The sequence below is a fragment of the Rhinoderma darwinii genome, chromosome 4, assembly GCF_050947455.1.
Source record: "Rhinoderma darwinii isolate aRhiDar2 chromosome 4, aRhiDar2.hap1, whole genome shotgun sequence".
Lineage (NCBI taxonomy): Eukaryota > Metazoa > Chordata > Amphibia > Anura > Rhinodermatidae > Rhinoderma > Rhinoderma darwinii.
Genome location: NC_134690.1, coordinates 343618707 through 343644142, shown reverse-complemented (window position 1 = coordinate 343644142; position 25436 = coordinate 343618707). Strand labels below are relative to the sequence as shown.

Below are 25436 nucleotides of genomic sequence, written 5' to 3'. Positions count from 1 at the left end.
GCAAATATATTTTTTTACGGAGACACAAAACCTTGTAGAAACAGGTCTGCATGTAAAGTTTTTTTTTTTCTAAACAATACGGAAGAGTCCAAAAACCTCTATTGACTCCATCAGAATTGCAAACAGTCTGATTAGTTGCAAGGGGTAATTGGATGTGTAATTTCTCATATTCCTCTCCCCTGTAGTGTAGGGGGTGGACAGGATAAGCATATTCTCTCTCATTAGTAATAAGGATGGATAATGTGAAGAAAGGCTCCTGATTTCCCCCCCCCCCCTCCCTCTTCACTGGAGGCTGTAGATTGGAGAGATGACTAAAAGGCCGTGATCTTTTTTTCCTGCTGTCACTTGCAGCTTCTCCCCTCTACCCCTTCCTTACAGACACAGAGCCAGGAAATATAACTTTTGCCGCGGTTTCCCTGCTTCAAACAAGTGTTGCTCCCTGAATATTGCACCTAGACTATTGAGCCTGTTATCATTTGAAAGCTAAGGTTCTGGCCATTAATGCAAGACTTTTGCTCTATATTCTTGCCAAAGCAAGCTTTTAAAACATGACATATTACATACATTCTTGGCAGCGAAAGGGTTAACGTGTGTAAGTATTCACCCGCTGACCGTGAATACTTTGTGGAGCCACCTTTTGCTGCAATTACAGATGTAAGTCTCGTGAGGTTTGTCTCTATTAGCTTAGTACATCTAAACTCTGGGATTTTTGCCCAATTCTTGCAGGCAAAACTGCTCAACTGCGAGTTGGATGTGTTATGTAGGTGTACAGCATCTTCAAGTCATCCCAATTCTCATCTGGAGAGGTCTGGGCTTTGACTCGGCCATTCCAAGGTGTTTAAATGTTACCCCCTAAACCACTCCAGTGTAGTTTAGGGTCATTATCCTGCCGGAAGGTGAACCTCCGTATCAGTCTTAAATCTCTAGCAGACAAACAGGTTTTCTTCAAGAATTGCCCTGTATTTATCCGGCGCTGGAGCCCAGGATCGCCACGACCTACCCTGGTCTCTTTCCTTCCCTTCCCCACCATGCGCCACACATAGCATCTCCCACGATGGCCAAAAAGGAAAACTTTAGTCTCATCTCACCAGAGAATATTCTAAATGTTTAGGGAGTCTGCCACAACCTGTAGTATGGCAAACTGAAATCTTTTCCCCCAAGCAATGGCTTTTTTTCTGGCCATTCTTCTATAAAGCCCCACTCTGTGCAGTGTACATCTTATTGTGGTCCTATGGACAGATACATCCATCTCCGCTGTGGATCTTTGGTGCTACTTCAGTGTTATCGTTTAGCTCATTGCTAAATTTTCGATTGATGCCCTCCTTGCCCGGTCTGAGTATTGGTGGGCGGCCTTCTCTTTTGCTAGGTTTGTTGTTGAGCCACATTTTTTCCATTTTGGTAGAATGTATTTTATGCTGTTCCGTGGGATTTTCATTTTTTTTTAACAACCCACTTTGTCTCGGACCTGTTTTGTTGTAACACAACAAAACAGGAAAACCACCAAGGTGCTGTATTTTAGTCCCATTCAGACTTGCACCTGATTTTCAGGAGTGCACACTTTCTTCTTACATTACAAACTACACATACATGTAGGGCCAGTTCACACGGTTCATAAATACTACTGATTTTCCGCAACGGAATTCGTTGCGGAAAATCCGCAGCAAATACAGTAGCAGCGAAGTGGATGAGATAAAACAAATCTCATCCACACGCTGCGTAAATACGGAGCAGAAAAAAGTGCTCAGAAATTGACCTGGGGTGCAGAATTTTATTCCGCAGCACGTCAATTGTCTTTACGTAAACGCTGCATATTTGTTGTGGGATTTCCCCATTGAGTTCAATGGGGATGATTATCCAGCATCCAATAGAAGCTATTTTTTTGCGGCGGGTTCGCAGCGATCCCGTTGCAAGAAACGCTACTCCGAAAACAAAAAATATATTAAACTTACCTAGGAGTGTGTGTTCCATCCTCCTGGGATGACGCTTCATCCCATGTGACCACCACTGCATCCAATCACAGGCTGTAGCGGTGGTCACATGGATGAAACGTCATCCTGGGAGGCCCACCTGGATGACAGCAGAGTGCCGGTCTCCTGGGATGACGCTTTCTCCCATGTGACCGCCGCGGCAGCCAATCAAAAGCTGCAGCGGTCTCCTGGGATGAGACGTTATCCCAGGAGGCCAGCCGGCTAAGTGCTGCAGTTTTTCTCAGAAGACATTCCGGGCGAAAAGGTGAATGAGTTTGGTGCGCTTTTTCGCCCGGAATTCCAAGGCGCACCGGGCGGATATGCTGCGTGCTATTACACAGTGTATCCGCCCCGTGTGAACTCAGCCTTATAATATTCAAAGCGGGTAGACAACCGGGCATATTACACAACCCATTTATGAAGTCGGACAGTGGAGAAACAGTCGTAGGATTGTGTGCATCTGCTAAACAATTTCATGAAGGTCGTGCTGCACAGTTCTTATGCGGAGGTCAATTCCGGAGGCCGTTTATAGCTCTGTAGTGAGCACATCAACAGGGGATAGGAAAATTTTACACGCCATGCGGTTTCGTGGCTGAGCGGTTGTAACATCTAGACCCTTCCGCTTCACAATATTGCCATTTGCAGTTGACTGGGGGAGATCTAGCAGACCAGAAACTTCATGAACTGACTTGTGCAAAGGTGGCATACTATGACAGTGCCACATTTAAAAATCACTGAGTTCCAGAATACGACCCATTTTACTACCAACGTTTGTCTATTTAGACCGCATGGCTGTGTGCTTGATTTTATGCAACGGTTTGCAATGGGTGCGGCTGAAACACCAGTACTCAATTAGCACGGGTGTTCACATACTTTTTCCCATATAGTGTAGTAAAATTTTGGATAGAAATTGAAACTATGATAAAACTCACATTTCAGTTCGTTTTCTAACCCATAAGAACTTGTCGTCAATTAAAATAGAAATACAAATATCTTTTTAACACCTCAAAGGGGTTTTCCGAGATAAAATGACTGTGTTAATGCTTGTAATTTATTAAATTAAATACATTTCTAATTTACTTACATTTCCCAAATTGGCCCAGTTTCCAGATGCTGCCGTGGGATACTTGACGGGTGACGTCACTCTCTGGCCGCTGTGTTGATAGTCAATTCCTTTCCGGTTATACGATATGTCACTTGTGACGTGCATGGGCTGTTCTGTTGTACCGCCCGTAACGCGCATGGTCAGTCCCTGCTACAACAGAACAGCCCATAAATCGGCACGTCACAAGTGATGTGTCAGATACCTGGTAGAGAATTGAAGATCAACACAGCGGCAAGAGAGTGACGTCACCCGTCAAGTACCCCACGGCAGCATCTGGAAACTGGGCCAATTTGGGAAATGTAAGTATATTATGTATTTACATTAATAAATTACAAACATTAACAGTTGTGTCAACTCGGAAAACCCCTTTAACCAGTTCAGGACCGGGATATTTTGAGCCTCCATGACCAGACACGTTTTAGCCCACGTTAGTTAAACGGCTATAACTTTTATTTGTTGTTCTAGCGACATGATTTTTGCAATGTTTTTTTCCGTAGACAATGCAGGTTTCTTTTTTTTATCGTTTTTATAAACATCCTTTTTGAGATTTTAGAAATTTTATTCTTAAAGTTTGAAAATAGCTTTTCAGCATTTTTTTTTGATAAAAACAGTTTTACCCTAAAATAAACTTTTATTTGTGATCGTCATTGTCTACCGTAAATTTTAATATATTACATGTCTATATTAGGGTAATTGGGTCAGCGCTAGCGTTACAACAATGATTGGCGGGGGAGGGGGGGGGACGGGACGTTTTTTTATGTGCATTTATTATAAAAAAAAAATTGCACTTTACTTTTGCACTTTACTTTACTTTTAGTTTTTTTATTACTATGGTCTGTCCCTCAAAAGGTCAAAAAAAGACCTTTGGGGAACTTTATATATATATTTTTTCTTCCTTTTAGGCCTCATGCACACGACCGTAAAAACTCCCGTTATTACGGGTCGTAATTACGACCCGTAATAACGGGCTCATAGACTTCTATTGGCGACGGGTGCCTTCCCGTTTTCTCACGGGAAGGTGCCCGTGCCGTTGAAAAAGATAGAACATGTCCTATTTCAGGCCGTAATAACGGCACGGACAGTCCATAGGAGTCTATGGAGCAATCGTAATGACGGGTGGCTACATGTGTGCACCCGTCATTACGGCAGCGTTGCTAAGCTACGTCAGTAAATAGTCACTGTCCAGGGAGCTGAAAGAGTTAACTGATCGGCAGTAACTCTTTCAGCACCCTGGACAGTGACTACCGATCAGTATAAACCTGTAAAAAATAAAAATAAAAGACTTTCATACTTACCGACAACTTCCTGCTTCCTCCAGTCCGGTCTCCCGCCCGTTGCCTTGGTGACGCGTCCCTCTCGACATCCGTCCCGACGTCCTGGATGACGTTTCAGGCCATGTGACCGCTGCAGCCAATCACAGGCTGCAGCGGTCACATGGACTGCCGCGTCATCCAGGGATGTCGGGCTGGATGTGAAGAGAGGGACGCGTCACCAAGACAACGGCCGGGTAAGTATGAATTTATTTTACTTTTATTACAGAAAGGGCTGTCCCTTCTCTCTATCCTGCACTGATAGAGAGAAGGGGCTGCCGATTAGTGCAGTGCTATTTTGCCGCCAAAAACGTGCCCGTAAATACGGGTGGAATACGGGTGACACCGGACCCATATTTACGGGCACGGGTTCGTAAATACTGGTGCAAAACGGGTGGAATACGTGTGACACCGGACCCGTATTTACGCCAGTATTTACGGGTGGGAAAAATACGGTCGTGTGCATGAGGCCTTACACCATGTTTTTCCACTGTAACTGGGGCTGCACAGCAGCCCCAGTTACAGGGGAAATCAGCCCTCTCATAGTGACGATTGTCACTAATAGGGCTGTGCTGGGTCTAGTAAGACCCAGCAGCAGTCTGCTACTAACGGCTCCCGGCGATCATGTGACCATTCACATGAACACCGGGACCAATAGAGACAGCGGCGCGGCCGCTGCCTCTATTCCTATACACAGCGTTCACTGAGCGCTATGTACAAGTCATCAGAGAAGACAGAAGCAGCGAAAGCTGCTTCTATCTTCTCCTCAGGGTCCCCGGCAGTCACTGACAACCGGAGACCCGACATTCAGCTGCCCGATCGCTCGGGCAGCAAGTTAAAGCCCGAGCCGTAAAAAGTCTATGGCTCGGATTTTAAGGAGCCAGTTAATGACCAGCTTACTTTAAACCTTAAAGGGAAGGGGTCGCGTACATTTTTTTTTTTTAATATAAATTTGCTTTTAGTAGGTTATTAAAATATTTTTTTATTTGTGACAATAAGAGGACTACTTCCGGTCGCGGCTTCCGGACATATGTTCCAGGCAGCAAAGACGCGAGGGATAGGATCGGAGGAAGCAGCAGCGGCGGCAGGAGCAGTTAGTGTTATACTGTCTGATTACCACTGTATCTAATCTTCCTACACGGTGTGCCGCCATTTTCTGAGCGAATGCACAGTGTAGGAGGATTAGAAGATTCAACCACCTCCTTCTCCTGGCACTAGCCAGGATAAGAGAGGGGGGATTGTGTGAGGACACTAGAACGTGTGTGTCTACACCAAATCTGCAGCATAAAGCAATGAGGTTGCTTTACCACATTGCCAATGCTGCAATTTTGGGAATTGCTCCCTCTAGTGACCAGCACATGGAAAGGTTATAAATTAGAATCTAATTTATATTTCCTGACTTGTGAAAAAATGAAAACAATGTTTAATCACTTAAATACTAACTGTTTAACTGGAAAAAAATACAAAAAAAAAAATTTAAAAATTTCTAGCGACATTTCCTTTAATGACCAAGCTATTTTTTACGTTTTACCATCGTCGCCTTCCAAGAGCCATAGCTTTTTTCTTTTTGCGTCGACATAGTTGTGTAAGGTCTTGTTTTTTGCGGGACAAGTTGTATTTTTTTAATAGCACCATTTTGTGGTACATATAATTTATCGATTAACTTTTTTCAGGGGGCATGGGAAAAAAAATGTGCCACTTTTTTGCATCTTATATTTAGGCCGTTTACTGTGTGGTATAAATAATATCTTTATTCAGTACGTCATTACGATTGTGGCTGTAGCGATAGAAAATGTATATAGATTTTGTATGTTTTACTACTTTTACACAGTAAAAACACTTTTTTCAAAAAAAAATTTTTTCCGTCAGAATGTTTTAAGAGCCAGAATTGTTTTTATTTTTACGCCGATGCTGCTGTATGAGGGCTTCTTTTGCGCGGGACAACTTCTAGTTTTTATTGATACCATCTTGGAGTAGATGCGACCTTTTGATCACTTTTTATCACATTTTTTTGTAGGAAGGATTAACAGAAAACAGCAATTCTGGCATTGTTTTTTTATTGGGTTCACCGTGCGGGTTAAAGAGGCTCTGTCACCAGATTTTGCAACCCCTATCTGCTATTGCAGCAGATAGGCGCTGCAATGTAGATTACAGTAACGTTATTTTTTGGCCAAGTTATGACCATTTTTGTATTTATGCAAATGAGGCTTGCAAAAGTACAACTGGGCGTGTTGAAAAGTAAAAGTACAACTGGGCGTGTATTATGTGCGTACATCGGGGCGTTTTTACTACTTTTACTAGCTGGGCGTTGTGTATAGAAGTATCATCCACTTCTCTTCACAACGCCCAGCTTCTGGCAGTGCAGATCTGTGACGACACTCACAGGTCCTGCATCGTGTCGGCCACATCGGCACCAGAGGCTACAGTTGATTCTGCAGCAGCATCAGCGTTTGCAGGTAAGTAGCTACATCGACTTACCTGCAAACGCTGATGCTGCTGCAGAATCAACTGTAGCCTCTGGTGCCGATGTGTCCTCGCTCGTCTGACACGATGCAGGACCTGGGGAAGTGACGTCACAGCGTGATCTCTCGAGAACACGCTGTGTGTCTGCACTGCCAGAAGCTGGGCGTTGTGAAGAGAAGTGGATGATACTTCTCATCAGAACGCCCAGCTAGTAAAAGTAGTAAAAACGCCCCGATGTACACACATAATACACGCCCAGTTGGACTTTTACTGTAAACACGCCCAGTTGTACTTTTGCAAGCCTCATTTGCATAAATACAAAAATGGTCATAACTTGGCCAAAAATGCTCGTTTTTTTAAAAATAAAAACGTTACTGTAATCTACATTGCAGCGCCTATCTGCTGCAATAGCAGATAGGGGTTGCAAAATCTGGTGACAGAGCCTCTTTAAATAACAATAGCTTTATAGGCGGGGTCGTTGCGGACGTGGAGATACCAAATGTGTAATTTTTTTACATTTTTTATATTAAAGTATTTTATAAGGGAAAAAGTGGGTTTTTCATTTATTTTTTTTATTTGGGATTTTTATCTATTTATTATTAACTTGATTAAACTTTATTTTCAGTCCCACTAGTGGACTTCGCTATGCGATCTGTATTGCAGTGTATTATAAAAGAGATACGAAGAGGTATTGCAGTGTATTATTGCCTGTCAGTGTAAAATGGACAGGCACCTGCTAGGTCATGCCTCAGGCATGGCTTAGCAGGCATCCACTACAGGCAGACCTGGGGGGGGGGGGTGGTTTATTAGGCCCGCGGCTGCCATAGAAGCCATCGGCACCCTGCGATTGCAGGGTGCCGGTTGGGTGAGAGGGAGCACCCTCCCTCCAAAACCACTTGGGTGTGGCGCTCGCTATTGAGATCGATGTTGATAGCGAACCCGCCCATTAGAGCAGGTGCCCGGCTGTCTTTAGACTGCCCAACACCCGCTTTAGCCGGCACAGGACACCCGTGCCGGGCTTACGTCACAGCGACGTGAAAAGGCAGCGCTCCGCATAAGTACCATTAATGGCCGCAGTGAGGGTAAGGGTTTAAGTTAAAGAAGCTCTATCTCCAGTTTAATAGTTCTCTATCTCCTACCTAATCTAATAAACGCTTTCATGTAGATAACGTTTTTTTTTAAAAAGTCGTTTATTAGCGACATAGTTCTGATCACTTACATTTATGCAAAGCTCAACTGGGTGGTTTTTTTTTAGTTTCACCAAGTGGGCGTTGTAAAGAAAAGTGTACGACACTTTAAAGAGGCTCTGTGACAACATTATAAGTGGCCTATCTTGTACACAATGTGATCTTCGCTGTAATGTAGATTACAGCAGTGGTTTTTATTTAGAAAAATGATCTATTTTCACCAAGTTATGACCTATTTTAGCTTTATGCGTGAAATAGTGCAATACCTTGGACAAGGTATGAAAACATTGGATATTTCAAGAAAACGTAAGCGTGATCATCGTACTGTGAAAAGATTTGTGGCTGATTCAGAGCAGACAGGTTCGTTCAGATAATGAGGAAGGTTTCTGCCAGACAAATTAATAGGATTAGTAGAGCAGCTGCTAAAATGCCATTGCAAAGCAGCAAACAGGTATTTGAAGCCCCTGGTGCCTCTGGAGTCCCGCGAACCTCAAGGTGTAGGATCCTCCAGAGGTTGCCAGGGGACATAAAGCTATTATTTGGCCACCCCTAAACCATGCTCACAAGCAGGAACTGTTGCAGTGGGCTCAGAAATACATGAAGACTAATCATGGGGAGAGAGCTGGTAGGCCCCTTTAGGGTCCCTGACGTTGTGAAAATGACCTCTGCAAAGTACGTAGAGTTATGACTGACCACTTTCTTCCATGGTACAAAAAGAAGAACCGTGCCTTCCGTAGCAAAATGATCTTCATGCATGACAATGCACCATCTCATGCTGCAAAGAATACCTCTGTGTCATTGGCTGCTATGGGCATAAAAGGAGAGAAACTCATGGTGTGGCCCCCATGTTCCCCTGACCTCAACCCTATTGAGAACCTTTGGAGCATCCTCAAGCAAAATATGTATGAGGGTGGGAGGCAGTTCACATCAAAACAGAAGCTCTGGGAGGCTATTCTGACATCCTGCAAAGATATTCAAGCAGAAACTGTCCAAATACTCACAAATTCAATGGATGCAAGAATTGTGAAGGTGATATCAATGAAGGGGTCCTATGTTAACATGTAACTTGGCCTGTTAAGTTTTTTTTGATTGAAAGAGCTTTTGATTTCTGTAAATATGACCTCCTGATGCTGCAAATTCAACAAATTACCATTTTAGTTCTCTTTACAACCTTTAAAATGTTTTGATCTGTTGCGCATAATAATTTGAAACAGTGCATTGAGTTTTATTACTTCTAAAAAAAAAAAATCTGTTATCGTTAGGAGATTTGTTCAATAAAATTTGCATTATACTCCAACGGTTGATGGCTTGAAGATTATACTGACTGTCATTTGAATCGACTATTTAGGAAAATCAGCGAAAAATAATATTTGCATAATAATTTGGAACGCGATGTAGTGATCTTGCGTTGTTCACTATGTGCTGTCACTTACTCACACATTAACGTTACTGAAGTGTCTTGACAGTAAATAGACATTCCTTCTAGCCTGGACGGGATGTCTATTCACAATCCCGACACTTCAGTAGCGTTTGTGGGACAGTACAGCAGATCACGCTGTAAATGACCGCTTGCTGTGCTGTAAGTCCCACACAAAGTGTCGGGATTGTGAATAGACATCGCGTCCTGGCTGGACGCGATGTCTATTTACTGTCAAGACACTTCAGTAACGTTAATGTGTGAGTAAGTGACAGCACATAGTGAACAACGAAGGATCACATGAATGGAGAGAAGTGTATGAAGCCGATTGGTCAGCGTCATACACTTCTCTCCACAACACCCACTTGGTCAAAAGTAAAAACACGCCCAGTTGGGCATTAAGAAAGTCATTAGCATAAAGCTAAAATAGGTCATAACTTGGTGAAAATAGATAGTTTTTCTAAATAAAAACCACTGATGTAATCTACATTATACGGCCTATCACATTATGTAGAAGATAGGGCACTTATAACGTGGTGACAGAGCCTCTTTAAGGACCCTGCCTCATTTTGGGCCTTCATGATGTAGCCATTTTTTTTTCCGTCACTACATTCCATGAGCCATAACCTTTATTTTTATTTTTGTCTACACAGCCTGCTACAATTTCAGCTATATCAAACATGTACAGTTTATTCCATATTTTTACTACATTTGCACAATAAAAGCATGCCACAGAAGTCATTTGTGTGCCGCCACATTCCAAGAGCTATACATTTTTTCTTTTTTGTTCTACATAACTGAATGGGGACTTCTTTTTTGGATTGACAAGTTATAGCTTTTATTAGCACCATTTTGGGGTGCACATAATTAGTTGACTTATAAAAGAGTAAAATCCTTTTTCTTTTACACTATGCAATGTGCGGTATAAATACGATTATCTTCATTCTAATGGCCATTGTGTATGCGGTGATACGATACCTTATATGTACGTTTTGTTTTTTTAGAATTTACTAAAAAGTATTTAACAGAGTTGTCCGGGCACGGGGCGGTTTTTCATACTGATCATCAGTATATAAAGTCGGTGGGGGTCAGACACCCGGACCTTGCACCGATCAACTGTCCGGAAGCAGCCGGAATTTATGCAGTGGTCGATGCAGGAAGCAGATGGCTCCAGTCACTGTATAGCGGCCGTGCTTGGTTACTGCAGCTCTGCGCCTCTTTACTTGAATAGGAGCAGTACTGCACCACGGCCGCTATACTGTGACCGGAGCAATCTACTATTGGCACAGACCACTGCATAACTTCAGGTGCCTGGAGGCAGCCGCAACAGCTGATCGGTGCAGGGTCCGGGTGTCTGAACTCAACTGTAACATATACAGATGGCACCCGCAAGTGATGGCAATAACAGTTCGTGTGCCCGCACCATCGCATTGACATACTATTACATCACAGGCCAGGAAAGGGGTTAAACGCAAATCTATTTTAGTAGTTACATCACCAAAACATACTGTTGACTAACTCAATAAGATTTGACTGAAAATATAACATTCCAATTTCAAGTGTTTTAGTGTTTGCACGATAGACTTACAATTCAGATCACTGTATTTGATCTCGAGAGCTTGAACATAAGCTTCATATTGCTTCCACCTAAAAACAGGATGAAAAGTGTTACTAAGATGTATAAAATGAAAACTATTTTTTTAGAAAAAAATATTATGACTTGCGACCACTAGCAAAGTGGATTATCTATTTTGGTTTCCATGCTTACTCAGAAACAAAAACACAAGACGCAGTAGAGGTATTGAATTATACGGTCTCCATCTTGCCCGTCACATTACTAGAACACTCACAGATAAGTGTTTTTTTTATTTTTTCAATATGGAGGACCTTAAGGGGGTTATCCCACAAAAAAACATTTACCACCTATCCACAGTATAGCGCACGGCTGTTTATCAGCCCCATAGACATTGAATGGAGCGACAGTGACCACCACTCCAGTCAAACTCCTCCGCACTACACAACCCCAATGTGGGGCTAGGGACCCCCGTTGTCGGTGGGGTATCCAGCAATTATACATTTATCTCCTATCCCGTAGATAGGTGATAAATGTTTTTCGGGGATTAACCCCTTACTTCGATAAATGGGCTGTGCGTAACGAATATATTTGACCACATGTAAAAATGATGGTTCAAATATATAAATTACCTAGAACTAACCAAGGTAAAAATAGTTAAAACAAAACGTTTCATATTTATACAGCACATTACTTTTTATACCTTTGAAGGAGCTCTTCCCTTGGCAAGACCTTGAAATCTGCTTCACTAAGGCGAACCTGCACAAAGTCAAGCGTAGTGTTAAGCTTAATTACACACAAAAAAAAGTAAAGAACAGCATAATGAAAAGGTTACAAAGGACATTTTAAACTAACCTTTTTCGGAAGTGGTTCTTCGTTGGTCATCGTGACCTATGAAACACAAGAGACATTATAAATTACTTAAACTTGCGTTTAAAAAAAAAATAGGAAACAGTTCAAAGAATAACTCCAGCAAAAATACAATATTCCATCAGCTCTGGACTGAAGTAACAATTCTGCTTGCTGAGAAGACGGATTATCACTGCCTCAAAATTCTCCTAAATAAACTAAGAAATTAAGTATAGAGAGGCGATGAACTGTGATACTTTTCATCATTAGGGTCAGCCCACACGTAGCATAAATACTGCAGATTTCCCGCAACGTATTTCATTGCGGAAAATCCGCAGTATAATACAGTAGCAGCAAAGTGGTTGAGATTTGAACTCTAATCCACACGCTGCGTAAATGCTGAGCAGTAAAAAAAAAACTCAGAAATTGACCGGTGATGCGTTTTTTTTAACCCCTTAAGGACACGGCCAATTTTGGCCTTGAGGACAGAGCAATTTTTTTTAGATTTCCCTCTTTGCATCCCGATGCTCATAACTCTTTTATTTTTTGTACGACGTAGCTGTATGAGACTTTGTTTTTTGCGGGACGAGTTGTACTTTATGTAGGTACCATTTTTTGGTACAAATACATTATAGTTTAATTTCTATAAATTGTTATTTTGGCGAAATTGCAGAAAAAAAAAGAACTTCCGCAGCAGTTTTTTTTTTTTTACACCATACACCGATCATCATAAATAATGTTATACAGGTAGTTACGGTCGTGGCGATACCAAATATGTCTATATTATTTCATGTTTTGGGACTTATATTTTAAAAAGTTTATTTATTATAAAAAAAAAATGTGTTTGTGTATTTTTTTTACTTTTTATTTATCATTATTTTTTTATTACATTCATTTAACTTTTTTTTTTAATCCCATAAATGGATTTATCATTTTGATTTTGTAACTGCAATGCACTGGCATAGATCTATATGCCAGTACATTAGCCTGTGTACTGATTGTACACAGGCAGTTGTTAGGGCATACCTCAGTATGCCCTAACAACAGGAAATATGTTCAGACAGCCCTGGGTTCCTTCAATGGACCCTGGGCTGTCTGGCCATATGAGTTGTGGGCTTTGATCGCGTCAGTTATCTTCTGTGACGCGATCAAAGTTCAGTCCCCCCTCCTCGATCAGCTTTCATCGCGGCGTTCAAAGGGTTAACGGCGGAGAGAAGAGGTTTCTCTCCTCTCTGCTGTCAGAGCGGGGACGTGGCTGTGTATTATAGCCGTTGCCCCGCTCTCGATCGCCCGCAGAGACGGCTGTCACACAGGACGAGAATGCTCGTCCTAATGCGTGAAGTACTCGCCGCTCAAGACGAGCATTGTCGTACTGTGTCGGCAACCAGTTAATCCGCAGCATGTCCATTGTATTTGTGTAAACACTGCTTATTTGTTGCAGGTATTCCCCATTGAATTAAATGGGGAGATAACATCTGCTATTTGTTGCGGGCTTTGAGTTTTTTTGCGGCGGGAAATCTTATACTTAGCCAGAATTCTATGTTTCTTCGTTCAGGCCGGCCTCCTGGGATGACGTTTCATCCCACGTGACCGCTGCATCCAAACACAGGCTGCAGTGGTCACATGGGATGAAAGGTCATCCCAGGAGGCCGGGCTGCAGGACAACGGAGGAACGCATCGCCATGGATATGTAAGTATGAATCTTTTTTTCAGGTGCAGCTTTCCGCAGCGGACATTCCGGTCGAAAAACTACACTACAACTTGGTGCGGTTTTTCGTCCAGAATTTCCTGCGGCGCACAAGGCAGATATGCAGTGTGCTTTTATGCAGCGTAGCTGCCTTGTGTGAACATACCTTAAGGCTACATTCACAAAAGTATGTCTGATTTGCGTGCGCCAGAAACGGACCGTATTTCTTGCATTTCATGTCCGTGTGCTTTGCGTGTGGCATCAGTTTTTCACGTACAATTTTTTTCTCTGCATTTCTTTAACAACTGATGCGTGAAACCGACAGCACAGGGATGTCGTCCGCATGCTCTCCGTGTTTTTCACGCACCCATAGACATGGGCAACAAGGTCCGCAAAAACGGATCAATAGGACATACAGTGAGTTTCACGCAACAGACACACACTGCGTGAAAAATCATGCTTATGCTCTGCTCGGTAACTCCAGCGATAGGAAACCCCTGAAGTCACTGACCAAGTGTCGGGAGCAGTGCTGGAGTCCTGGGCAAAGCGCTAGCTGATGCTCTGCTCGGGGACTCCTGTAATAGGCAGTGTGACAGCCCCTTGCGGTCATGCCATTGATAACACGCCGGCACAAACAGCACGGGAAGAAAGCTCTCAGTCACGTGGGGCCCTATCGGCGCATCATCAATATAAGAAAAGCTCCAGGACTTTCGGTAACAATTCACCGGGTTTGAACGGCACCATTAGATACTGAATTTTTAACTAAACTACAATAGGGACTTTTTTTTTTTCACATTAAAATATGAATGCGGCAGCAATGTTTTTGAAATATTTGGTCCCCAGTTAACCCCTGTAATTTTAGGACTTCTATGAAAGAAGAGAAAGAAATGGGCATAAATACATTTTCTGAGCACGTGGCAGCAATTTTATTTCTGGTTTCATAATTTTTTTTGTAAGAACCTGGTTAACATTACAGAATAAACCAACACGTGGTTTTGCTGCAGTTAGCGGTCTGTCTCTCCCATAGATTATGAATTGAGTGAAGGCTCGGCTGCCACTCTATTCAAATTCCTCCCTGTGGTAGAAAATAAAGAAGAAACAGGGGACTCGGAGGCCCCGTTCTAGTGATCAGTGTGGGTCCCAGCGATCATACATTTATCACCTATCCGGTGGGTAGGTGATAATTGTCATTAGTGGGGAATTCCATAATGATTTTTTTTCTCGAACAGTGCCAATCGAGAAGTAACAAATCTTATATTATGCAGTAAAGCTCTATCATGGGAAAACCTTGTTTATCTGAAAAGATGCAGTCCCTTGGGGGTTGAGCATTTGTATGTGAGCTGTACCACCTAATTAAAAAGGCAATAACTTTCCCATAATCTGAACCTACCACATATGCTTCTGAAACATGCCGAATTTTAGTTAGAGGGGTTATCTGGGTTATTAAAACGAATGGCCTATCCTTAGGTAGGCCATCAATATAAGATTGGTAGGGGTCTGACTGTCGGTATCCCCACTGGTCAGCTGTTTGAGCGCCGCAGCCTATTCATTAACATGATTCTCCGTTTGTACTTGTACTCGTCTTTACATGTGAAGCGGCTGGGCACCACTTTCCCATTCAAACAGCTAATCAGTGGGGATGCCGACAGTCGGACCCCGACCAAATATTGATGGCCTATCAAAAAAGGCCATTAAAAAAGCATCGACCTATCTAGGCATGGAATCTGCCTGAAAATTTGCATAACAAAAAAAAAAAAGACTAAGCAGAGAAAAAAAGTGCCAAAGGCATTCAGCTCTATTTACAGCACAGAACAGGGCCTAAAAAAAGTGCACTGATTTTATTCTTTAAAATCAAAATTTCCAGAGGACCATAAAAAAAAAATATATATATAATTAAAAAACAGGCTGAAAAATAGCATCAATAGCGTATTTTTAAAACAGCATTCTTAGGCTATGTTCACACGGAGTATTTTGGGGGAGGAATATCTGCCTCAAAATTCCGTTTGGAACTTTGAGGCAGATATTCCTCTCCCTGCACGCCGATTTTCGCGGCAATTATCGCGCCGTTTTTCGCCCGCGGCCATTGAGCGCCGCGGGCATAAAACAGCGAGAAATACGCTTTCTCCTGCCTCCCATTGAAGTCAATGGGAGGTCGGAGGCGGAAGCGCCCGAAGATAGGGCATGTCGCTTCTTTTTCCCGCGAGGCAGTTTTACTGCTCGCGGGAAAAAGACGCCGACGCCTCCCATTGAAATCAATGGGAGGCGTTCTCGGGCCGTTTCTGCCGAGTTTTGCGACGCGGTTTCCGCGTCAAAAAACTCGGCAAAATACCCCGTGTGAACATAGCCTTAATCAGACTGGTAAACCTGCGTCTTATTTTTCAGCCTCAAATTAACCCTGTAACAACCAGGCCTATTTTCGCACTAATGATCAAGACTTATTTTTACTCTTTTCCTCCCTGCCTTCCAAAGTCTTAACTTTTCTTTTTATGTCCACAGAGCCAAATGAGAGTTTGTTTTCTGCGGGACGAGTTGTATTTCTCCAATTGCACCATTTTTGATTAAAGGGGTTTTCCAGGGACACAACATTTTTGACCTAACATTCTATGTAACTAATAAAGTTGCTAATATATAGTCTGTATTAAATCTGAGGACTTTACTTCCTATTCTCCCTACCTCTGCTCTGACGGAAGTTCTGATTTTCCTGTCTTTTTTTCTCTCGACACAGGCTCGTACACGAGTTAGTATACACCCAGCCCTGTTACCTCACCGACCTACGTAATTTTAAAGGGCTGTTCTTTTGTAATTATGCCGCCCCCGCTATGTCTATTGTAATTATCCCACCCACCTGATATTTGTGCTGCTATTGAAGTACAAGCAAAGAATGAATGGAGCGGACATTGAGGAGGCCGTGGACCAATAGGATGCCTCAAAACCCGGGACGGACGTACACCCGGGTTTGAGGCATCCTATTGGTCCACATTCTCCTCAATACCCGCCTCTTTAATTACACCTCCATGCCCACCGCATTTGCCTCTTATTAGTAAGACTCCTCAGTGTTCCTGCGCCGCATAGCCTGAGAAAAAAAAAAAAAAAGTCCCTGGAAAACCCCTTTAAAGAGGCTCTGTCACCAGATTATAAGTGCGCTATATCCTACATAATCTGATCAGCGCTGTATGTAGATAAGAGTGATTTTTATTTTGAAAAAAAAACCTACCATTTTTGAGCAATTTGACATTTATGCTAATTAGTTTAATGCCCAACTTGGTGGTTTTTTTAACTTTTGACCAAGTGGGCGTTGTAAAGAAGTGTATGACGCCGACCAATCAGCGTCATATACTTCTCCCCATTCATGTCCATTTGTACTCAGCACAGCGTGATCTCGCTGTGCTGTCACATACACCAACATTAACTTTACTGAAGTGTCTTGAGTGAATAGACATTGCCTCCAGCCAGGACGCGATGTCTATTCACACTCCTGACACTTCGGTTTGTGTGGGATTCTTTCTGTGCTGTCATTCATAACATGATCTCGCGAGATCATGCTGTGCAGCTATTAAGTCTCACACAAACGTTATCGAAGTGTCGGGAGTGTGAATAGACATCGCCTCCTGGCTGGAGGCAATGTCTATTCACTCTCAAGACAATTCAGTAAAGTTAATGTGGGTGTATGTGACTGCACAGCATGATCTCGCAAGATCACACTGTGCGGAGTACAAATGGACATGAATGGAGAGAAGTGTATGACGCTGATTGGCATAAATCTAAAATGGTTTATAAATGATCACTTTTCAAAATAAAAATCACTATTATCTACATTACAGCGCCGATCAGATTATGTAGGAGATAGGGCACTAGAGGCTCTAATTTTTATAAACTTTTTTGGATGAGGGAACTGGAAAAAAAAAAAATAGCTTTTGCAGAATTGTTTTTCATGGTTTAAATTTACACTGTTCACTATGCGGCGTAAACATGTTACCCTTATTCAATGTGTTGGTATGATTAGAGGGCTAGCAAATATGTTTCATTTTTTACTAGGTTTGTACAATAAAAACGCTTCTAAAGAATTTTATTTTTGCATCACCGCATTCTAGAAGACATAACTTTTGTATTTTTTCAATGTAGTCGTATGATGTTTGCAGGAAAAATTGTAGTTTTCCTTGGTACTATTTTAGTGTACATGGAACTTATTTATTTACTTTGGGGAGGGGGGGGGGGATGGAAAACATAATCAATTTCAACAATTTTTTTTTTATTATGGCATTCACACAGCAGTTTTATTAACCCCTTAAGGACACTGCCAATTTTGGCCTTGAGAACAAAACAATTTTTTTATATTTCACTGTTTGCGTCCCGGCGCTCATAACTTTATTTTTGGTACGACGTATTTGTACGAGACTGTTTTTTGCGGGACGAGTTTTACTTTATGTAAGTAAAAATTTTTGGTACAAATACTTAGTTTCATTTATAGAAATTTTTATTTTGTCAAAAATGCAGGAAAAAAGAAAAAAACAAAAACAAAAAAAAGTTTCGTGTTTTTTTTTTTACACCATGCACCGATCATAGATAATGCTACACAGGCTGTTACGGTCGTGTCAGATACCAAATAGGTCTATATTATTTCATGATTTTAAAAAGTTTATTCATTGTAAAAAAAATGTGTATTTGTGTATTATTTTTTTTTCAATCCCATAGATTATACACATGCAGTTGTTAGGGCATACCTCAGTAGGCCCTAACAGGGAATATGGTCAGACAACACTGGGGTCCTTCAATGGACCCTGGGCTGCCTGGCCATACAAGGTATGGCAGTCGATCGCATCGCAGGCATTTCCCGTGACACGATCAAAAGGACAGTCCCCCCTTTGATCACGGCATTCAAGGGGTTAACAGCGGAAAGGTGTCTCTTTATAGCTGGGCTACGGCTGTGTATTACAGCTGTTGCCCAGCTCCTGATCGCGCACACACATACACTGGCTGTCCCACATGACGAGAATGCTGGTCGGCAAAATTAACTTGTTAACATTATTGTTGGGGTTGTGACTATCGCGGTCAAACCATATAAGTGTATTTTAAAAAATAAATTAAATAAATTGCACTTCTAGTAAATAAAACCACTTTTTATGGAAAAAAGTGAATTTTTACGGTCATGTTTATTTTTTTTACTTTATTTTAACCCCGTCAGGACACAGCCTGTTTTGGCCTCGTGAACAGAGATGATTTTTTCAAATCTGACATGTGTCACTTTATGTGGTAACTCTGGAATGCTTTTAGCTATCCAAGCGATTCTGAGATTTTCTCGTGACATATTGTACTTTGTTAGTGAAAAAATTTGGTCAATAAATTCAATATTTATTTGTGAAAAACTTCAAATTTTAGCGAAAATTTGTATTTTTCTAAATGTAAATGTATTTGCTTGTAAAACAGATAGTAATACCACACAAAACAGTTACTACATTTCCTGTATGTCTACTTTGTTTGCATCGTTTTTTTTTCACCTCCATATATATTTTTCTAGGACGTTACAAGGCTTAGCACTTTAGCAGCAATTTCTCATATTTTCAAGAAAGTTTCAAAAGGCTATTTTTTCAGGCACCAGTTCAGTTCTGAAGTAGCTTTGAGGGCCTTCTATATTAGAAAGTCCCCATAAAATCAGCCCATTTTGAAAACTGCACCCCTCAAAGTATTGAAACCCACATTCAGAAAGTATTTTAACCCTTTAGGCGTTTCACAGGAATTAAGACAAAATTAGAGGTGAAATTTACAAATTAATTTGTAATAAAAAAAAAAAAAAAAAAAAAAAAAACAGTAACCCGGAAGGTTTTACCAGGGAAACGCAACTCAATATTTATTGCCCAGATTCTGCAGTTTTTAGAAATATCCAACATGTGGCCCTAGTGTCCTAATGGACTGAAGCACCGGCCTCAGAAGCAAAGGAGCACCTAGTGGATTTTGGGGCCTCCTTTTTTTAGGAATATATTTTAGGCACCATGTCAGGTTTGAAGAGGTCTTGTGATACCTAAACAGTCGAAACTCCCCAAAAGTGACCCCATTTTGGAAACTACACCCCTAAAGGCATTTTTCTAGGGGTATAGTTAGCATTTTGACCCCACCGTTTTTTTTGCAGAATTTAGTGGAATTAGTCTGTGAAGATGAAAATCACCATTTTTTTTGTGGAAACATAGAATCTTATTTTTACAAGCACAACATTTGTAAAGCAATTGTTCCCGATTATTAACACATATGGGGTATTGCCATAAACTGCTGTTTGGTCCCACAGCAGGGCTCAGAAGGGAAGGAGCGCCTTTTGGATTTTGGAGCGCAGATTTTGCTGGATTGGTTTTCAGTGCCATGTCGGGTTTGCAACACCCCGGCGGGACCAAAATAGTGGAAACCCCCCAAAAGTGACCCTATTTTGTAAACTACACCGCTCAAGGAATTTTTCTAGTGGTATAGAATTTTGACCCCACAGGGTTTTTGTAGAATTAGGCCGTGAAAATGAATATCAACATTTTTGTCCACTAAAATGTTGAATTTTTTTAATTTTCACAAGGGATAAAAGAGGAAAAGCACCCCAGCATTTGTAAAGCAATTTCTCCCAAGTACGGCAATACCCCACATGTGGTCATAAATGTTTTTTTTTTTATTAGAAATTAACCCTTTCAGGACCTTATTTGCTTTTTAATTTTTCACTCCCCCGTAATTTTTCCGTCAATAGAGCGGTGTGAGGGCTTATTTTTTGCGGGAAGAGTTGTAGTTTCCCAGTACATTTTAAATGTTGTTAATAGAAACTGATGGCTCCATTGTTTTTGGGGTTTTGTTTTTAAGTCTTTCACTGTGCGGTAAAAACGACAACTTTAGTTTTATTCTGCGTCTCAATACGATTACAGTGATACCAAATTTATATTGTTTTTTATATTTTACTACTTTTACAAAAAAAAGACTATTTGTTAAAAAAAAAAAAATTGTTTTGTATCATCACATTCTGACATCCAGAATTTTTTTCTTTTTTCGTCGATTGAGCGGTGAGGGGGCTTATTGTTGGTGGGACGAGCTGTAGCTTTTATTGGTACCATCTTATGATCACTTTTTATTACATCTTTTTTAGAGCGAAGGTGACCAAAAAACAGCGATTTTGGCGGTTTAAATTCTTTATTTCTTACAGCGTTCACTGTTAGCAATAAATTACGTTTGACTTTATTCTGCGGGTCGGTATGATTACGGCAATACCATATGTATATTGTTTTTTTTTACTATTTGCAGGGTTTGCACAATAAAATTACGTTTCTATAAAATAATTTATTTTCTGAGAAACCATATTCTGATCCATAACTTTTTACATTTTTTTAGTCAAAAAAGCTGTGGGAGGTCTTGTTTTTTGCGGGACGGGTTGTAGTTTTTATTGGTACTATGTTGGGGTAAATGCGACTTTTTGATCACTTTTTATTCTATATCTTGGGAGGGGTGGTGACCAAAAAATAACGGTGCTGAAATAGTTTTCCGTTTATTTTGTTTGCGGCGTTCACCGTGCGGAAAAAATATTATAGTTTCATAGTTTGGGTCGTTACGAACGCGGCGATACCAAATGTGTACTTTTTTTTTTAACGTTTTGAGTTTTTTCCTATAATAAAATGACTTATAGGAAAACCAAAACTTATTTTTACACTTTTATAAAACATTTTTTTTTTTACACTTTTTACCTGCAACTTTGATCGCTGCTAGAATACATTACACTACCTAGTAGTGTAATGTATTCCAACTGTCAGTGGCTGGTCCTCATAGGCTTCCATACATGGCAGACCCAGAGGCCGTTGCCTGGCCTTCGGATGCCAACACAAGCATCAGCAACCCCCACAATTGAATGGAGGCTGCGGATGTGCTACAAACCCCCTAAATGTGGCGATCGCAATCAAGCACCGCATTTAACGGGTTAATAGCAAAAATCAGCGGCGATGAGCCGCTGATCGGCAACACTGGAGAGTCAGCTGTCCTCCCAGTTCCCGATGCACACCTTGTCGCCGACAGTGTCCATCGGGAACGACACAGTAATTTCCTGTCACTCAGACAGGAAATCTATCAGGACCAGCCGGAGGTTGGTCTTAATGGGCTTCCGGCCATGGCAGACACAAAGGCCATTGTTTGGGATCTGTTTGCCATTCTAACTATCGGCAAACCCCGTGATTTCGGACCGACTTCTGCCGATATGCTAGAAACCCCTAAAATGTGGTGATTCCAACCGATCGCCGCATTTAAGGGGTTAATACGCCGAAATCAGCGTCAAAGGACCGTTGGCTGGCAAGAGTGGAGTGTGAGCTGTCGGCGACAGCTGACCTCTCGATTCCCGGTGCACACTGTCACCGACAGCGTGCACTGGAAACAAATCAGTAAAGATACGTCATGCGGGAAGTAACCTCCCGTGACGACGTATAGTTACTTACTCGTGCGGATAGGGGTTAAAGGGAACTCCACTTTGTGATCTTTTGATTGCGGATATAATGCTTTGGTATTCTCAGCATAGCGAAGCATTGTTGCCGGTCAGTGTAAAACTGACAGGCAACCTATTAGGCCATGCCTCTGGCACAGCCTTATAGGTAGATAGCCAGGGCAGGCCTGGGATCCTTTGTTAGGCCCACGGCTCCAAAGGCCACCCATCGGTGGCCGGCGATTACGGGCCGCTGATGGGTGACAGAGGGAGCCCCCTCCTTCTGTTAAAACACTTAAATGCCATGATCGCTATTGAACGCAGCATTTAAGGAGTCAACCGGCCAGGATCTGCGTTTTCTCCAATCCTAGTTGTTGCGGTGGATGCCCAGCTGTTAGTCACAACCGGGCTCCCACGGTGATCATTCGAGCACAGCTTCTGTGCCCGCACGATTACAATCACGTACATGTAAGACGGAATACAGGAAGGGTTGCCTTCCGATGATCCCTATGTACGTGATAATGCGTTAAGGCGTTGATAGCCTTACAAGGCACCATGCAATTCCAAAACTGGGAGAATTAAGTGTATGTTGCCATGTAGCAGAAATGCTGCAGACTTTCAGTCCGGCATTGGTGGGCGGAAAATCCACAGGATATTAGGCCCTGTTCACATCACATATTCTGGTCTACATTTCACGTATACACTGGGAAAAGCTCCCAATATACATATTAGGCCTCATGCACACAAATTTATTTTTGCGACCCCATTCATTTCAATGGGCCCATGCACACGACCGTGGTTTCAACGGTCCGTGCATGGCCCACGAGCCTGGACAGCAAAAAGAACGGACATGTCTTATTACAACTGTGTTTTGCGGTCCAGGCTCATAGAAATTGTTGCATGCGGCCATGTGCACAGCCCACGATTTGCGGGCAGCCCGCGGGTGACTCCGCGGCTGTCCGACCCGAAAATCACGGCCGTTCACATGGCTACGGTCGTGTGCATGAGGCCTTAAACGTAGGCTGTGTGTAATGCCTAACAGTGACACCAGTCACCCATAGGCTATAACAGTATCCGTTTAAGCGACATGTCATGAACTCTAAAGACCCTTTTCACGACCTGTTAAACGAATGTTAGGCCTCATGCACACGACCTTAGATTTTGTCTGTAATTACAGTCAGTTATTACAGATCCATTCATTTCTATGGCCGATGGACAAAAAGTGCTGTCTGTGACGTAGAAAGCCTCCACAAAAGATAGCACGTACTAATTTTTACGGCCCTTACGAATACTTTATATGGGAACACGACCCTCAAATGCAGATGGCTGTCCCCGGCCATCAGCTCCTGTAGTCACGGCCCGTGATTACAGGCACGGTCGTGTGCATGAGGCCTTAGACATCTGTTTAATGGATACGTGATGAAATGTTTTTCAAAAGCTCAAATGTACATTTAACGGATTCCTCTGAGGCAACCTATAGGTTACCACGTTAAACTAACTCACTGTATACGTTTTCACTGCTATACTCCACAAGATGGAATAAAGTAGTTAAATGACACTATTCCATAACTTTATTTTATTTTTATTATTTTTTGCAGTATACTAACGTATGCCACCCCTGGTGGAGGCCAAAAGGACACTATTTTGGCCTCCGTTTGACAATGGAACCCTACTGACATTTTAGATTGGACATTGGGGGCTAAACTTAAACAAAAAAAAGATGTGAAAAGGACCTTACAGTAGCAGCAAAGCAGACGAGATTTAAACAAACCGCATCCTCGTGTTATGCAAAATGTACACGTGGAAATTAACATGCGGTGTAAATTTTAAAATCCGCAGTATGTCTATTTCTGTTGCGGATTTTCATCTCGGATTTCACTCTTTTTAATGAGAAAGGTGAAATCGAAACGTATTCCTCAACAAAAGCAACAGGCAGTGTTTCAATGGAATGTTTCGCTACATTTGAACGTAACCTAAGGGTCGGTTCGCACCTGCATTGGAGATACATTAGAAGTTTACAAAAAAAAAAAGGGGGCAGAAAACCCGAAAATGAAATAACACAAAAAGATGGCTAAAGCGGGAAGAGGTTAAGCACAAAATCTGTCACTCAGAGGCCAGGGCAATAGACAGTGTAAACAGACCAAGTCAACACAATACCAGTTGAAACATCGAACTGGAACAGTGAGCCCATGTTCACACAGGGCTGATATGCTGTGTAAACATGAACAAGAGTGTCCGTCCTGGAATCCGCACACAAAAAAATCCGTACCAAATTGCGTTCGTTTTTTTGGGGAGGAATGCCGGTTGCAGAAAGTTAAAAGTTTATACTTACCCCGGTCTCCATGGTCATGGCAACACATCCCTCTGGTCTCCGTGTTGTCTGGCCTCCTGGGATGACGCTGCAGCAGTCACATGGGATGAAACGTCATCTCAGGAGGCCAGCCTAGAATGAGAACAAAAGAAAGCGTCGCTATAACCATACCCGGTGGTACGTATAAACCTTTTAAATATTTAGGAACCAAAAACGGTTTTCCAGAACTGGGATTTATTTTTGTGGCGGAATTGCAGGTTTTCAGCCACAAAAATTGCAACATTTGCTATTTGTTGTGGGTTTTACTTCTCATTGATATTAAGGGGAAAAAACTGAAACAGAAAAGCAACGATTCCGTAGCATTGACAGATTATTTTCAAAAAGCACACCGTCAACTTATGAACGGTTTTGTGTCAGAATTTTCACGCAGCGTGTGGAGATTTGTTCAAATCTCATTGGCCTGCTGCTACTGGAATACGTTGTGAAAAGTACGCAATGAAATCCTTTGCGTAAAATCCTGTGTTTACACGGTGTGTGAACATACCCCTGGTACTCATCAAATAATGTGTGAATCCCGCCCACCACCTCAAGACACCTAGTACTATTTAAAGGAGTTTTCCCATAATTAATATTTATCACCTATGCACAGGGAAAACCCCTTAATGACCAGCCTATTTTAGACGTTAATGACCAAGCCATTTTTTACGTTTTTCCATCGTCGCATTCCAAGAGCTATAACTTTTTTATTTTTGCGTCGACATAGCTGTATAAGGTCTTGTTTTTTGCGGGACAAGTTGTGTTTTTTAATAGCACCATTTTGAGGTACATATTTATTGATTAACTTTTTTGGGGGGGGGGAATAGAAAAAAATCTGAAATTTCGCCACTTTTTTGCGTCCTAAATCTACGCCGTTTACCGTGTGCTATAAATAACAATAACTTTATTCAGCGGATTGTTACGATTGCAACGATACCAAATTTGTATAGATTTTGTATGTTTTACTACTTTTACACAGTAAAAACGCTTTTTTTTCAAAATTATTTGTTTTTGTGTCTCCATATTTGAAGAGCCGTAACGTTTTTATTTTTTCGCCGATGCAGTTGTATGAGGGCTTTTTTTTGGGGCGGGGCGACTTGTAGTTTTTATTG

At 41.8% G+C, this 25436-nt stretch overlaps 1 protein-coding gene across 1 annotated transcript in view; it reads right to left on the bottom strand.

Annotated features, from left to right (window-relative positions):
• The window catches only part of WTAP (WT1 associated protein), a 65077-nt gene that overhangs the window by 29907 nt on the left and 9734 nt on the right, over positions 1-25436 (bottom strand). The window contains exons 2-5 of the mRNA XM_075863748.1: positions 11878-11913; positions 11726-11781; positions 11038-11096; positions 613-640 (exon numbers count right to left, since the gene is read on the bottom strand). Of these exons, the coding sequence (XP_075719863.1) occupies positions 613-640; positions 11038-11096; positions 11726-11781; positions 11878-11907 (173 nt within the window). The 5' untranslated portion in view covers positions 11908-11913. The remainder of the gene's footprint in view (positions 1-612; positions 641-11037; positions 11097-11725; positions 11782-11877; positions 11914-25436) is intronic.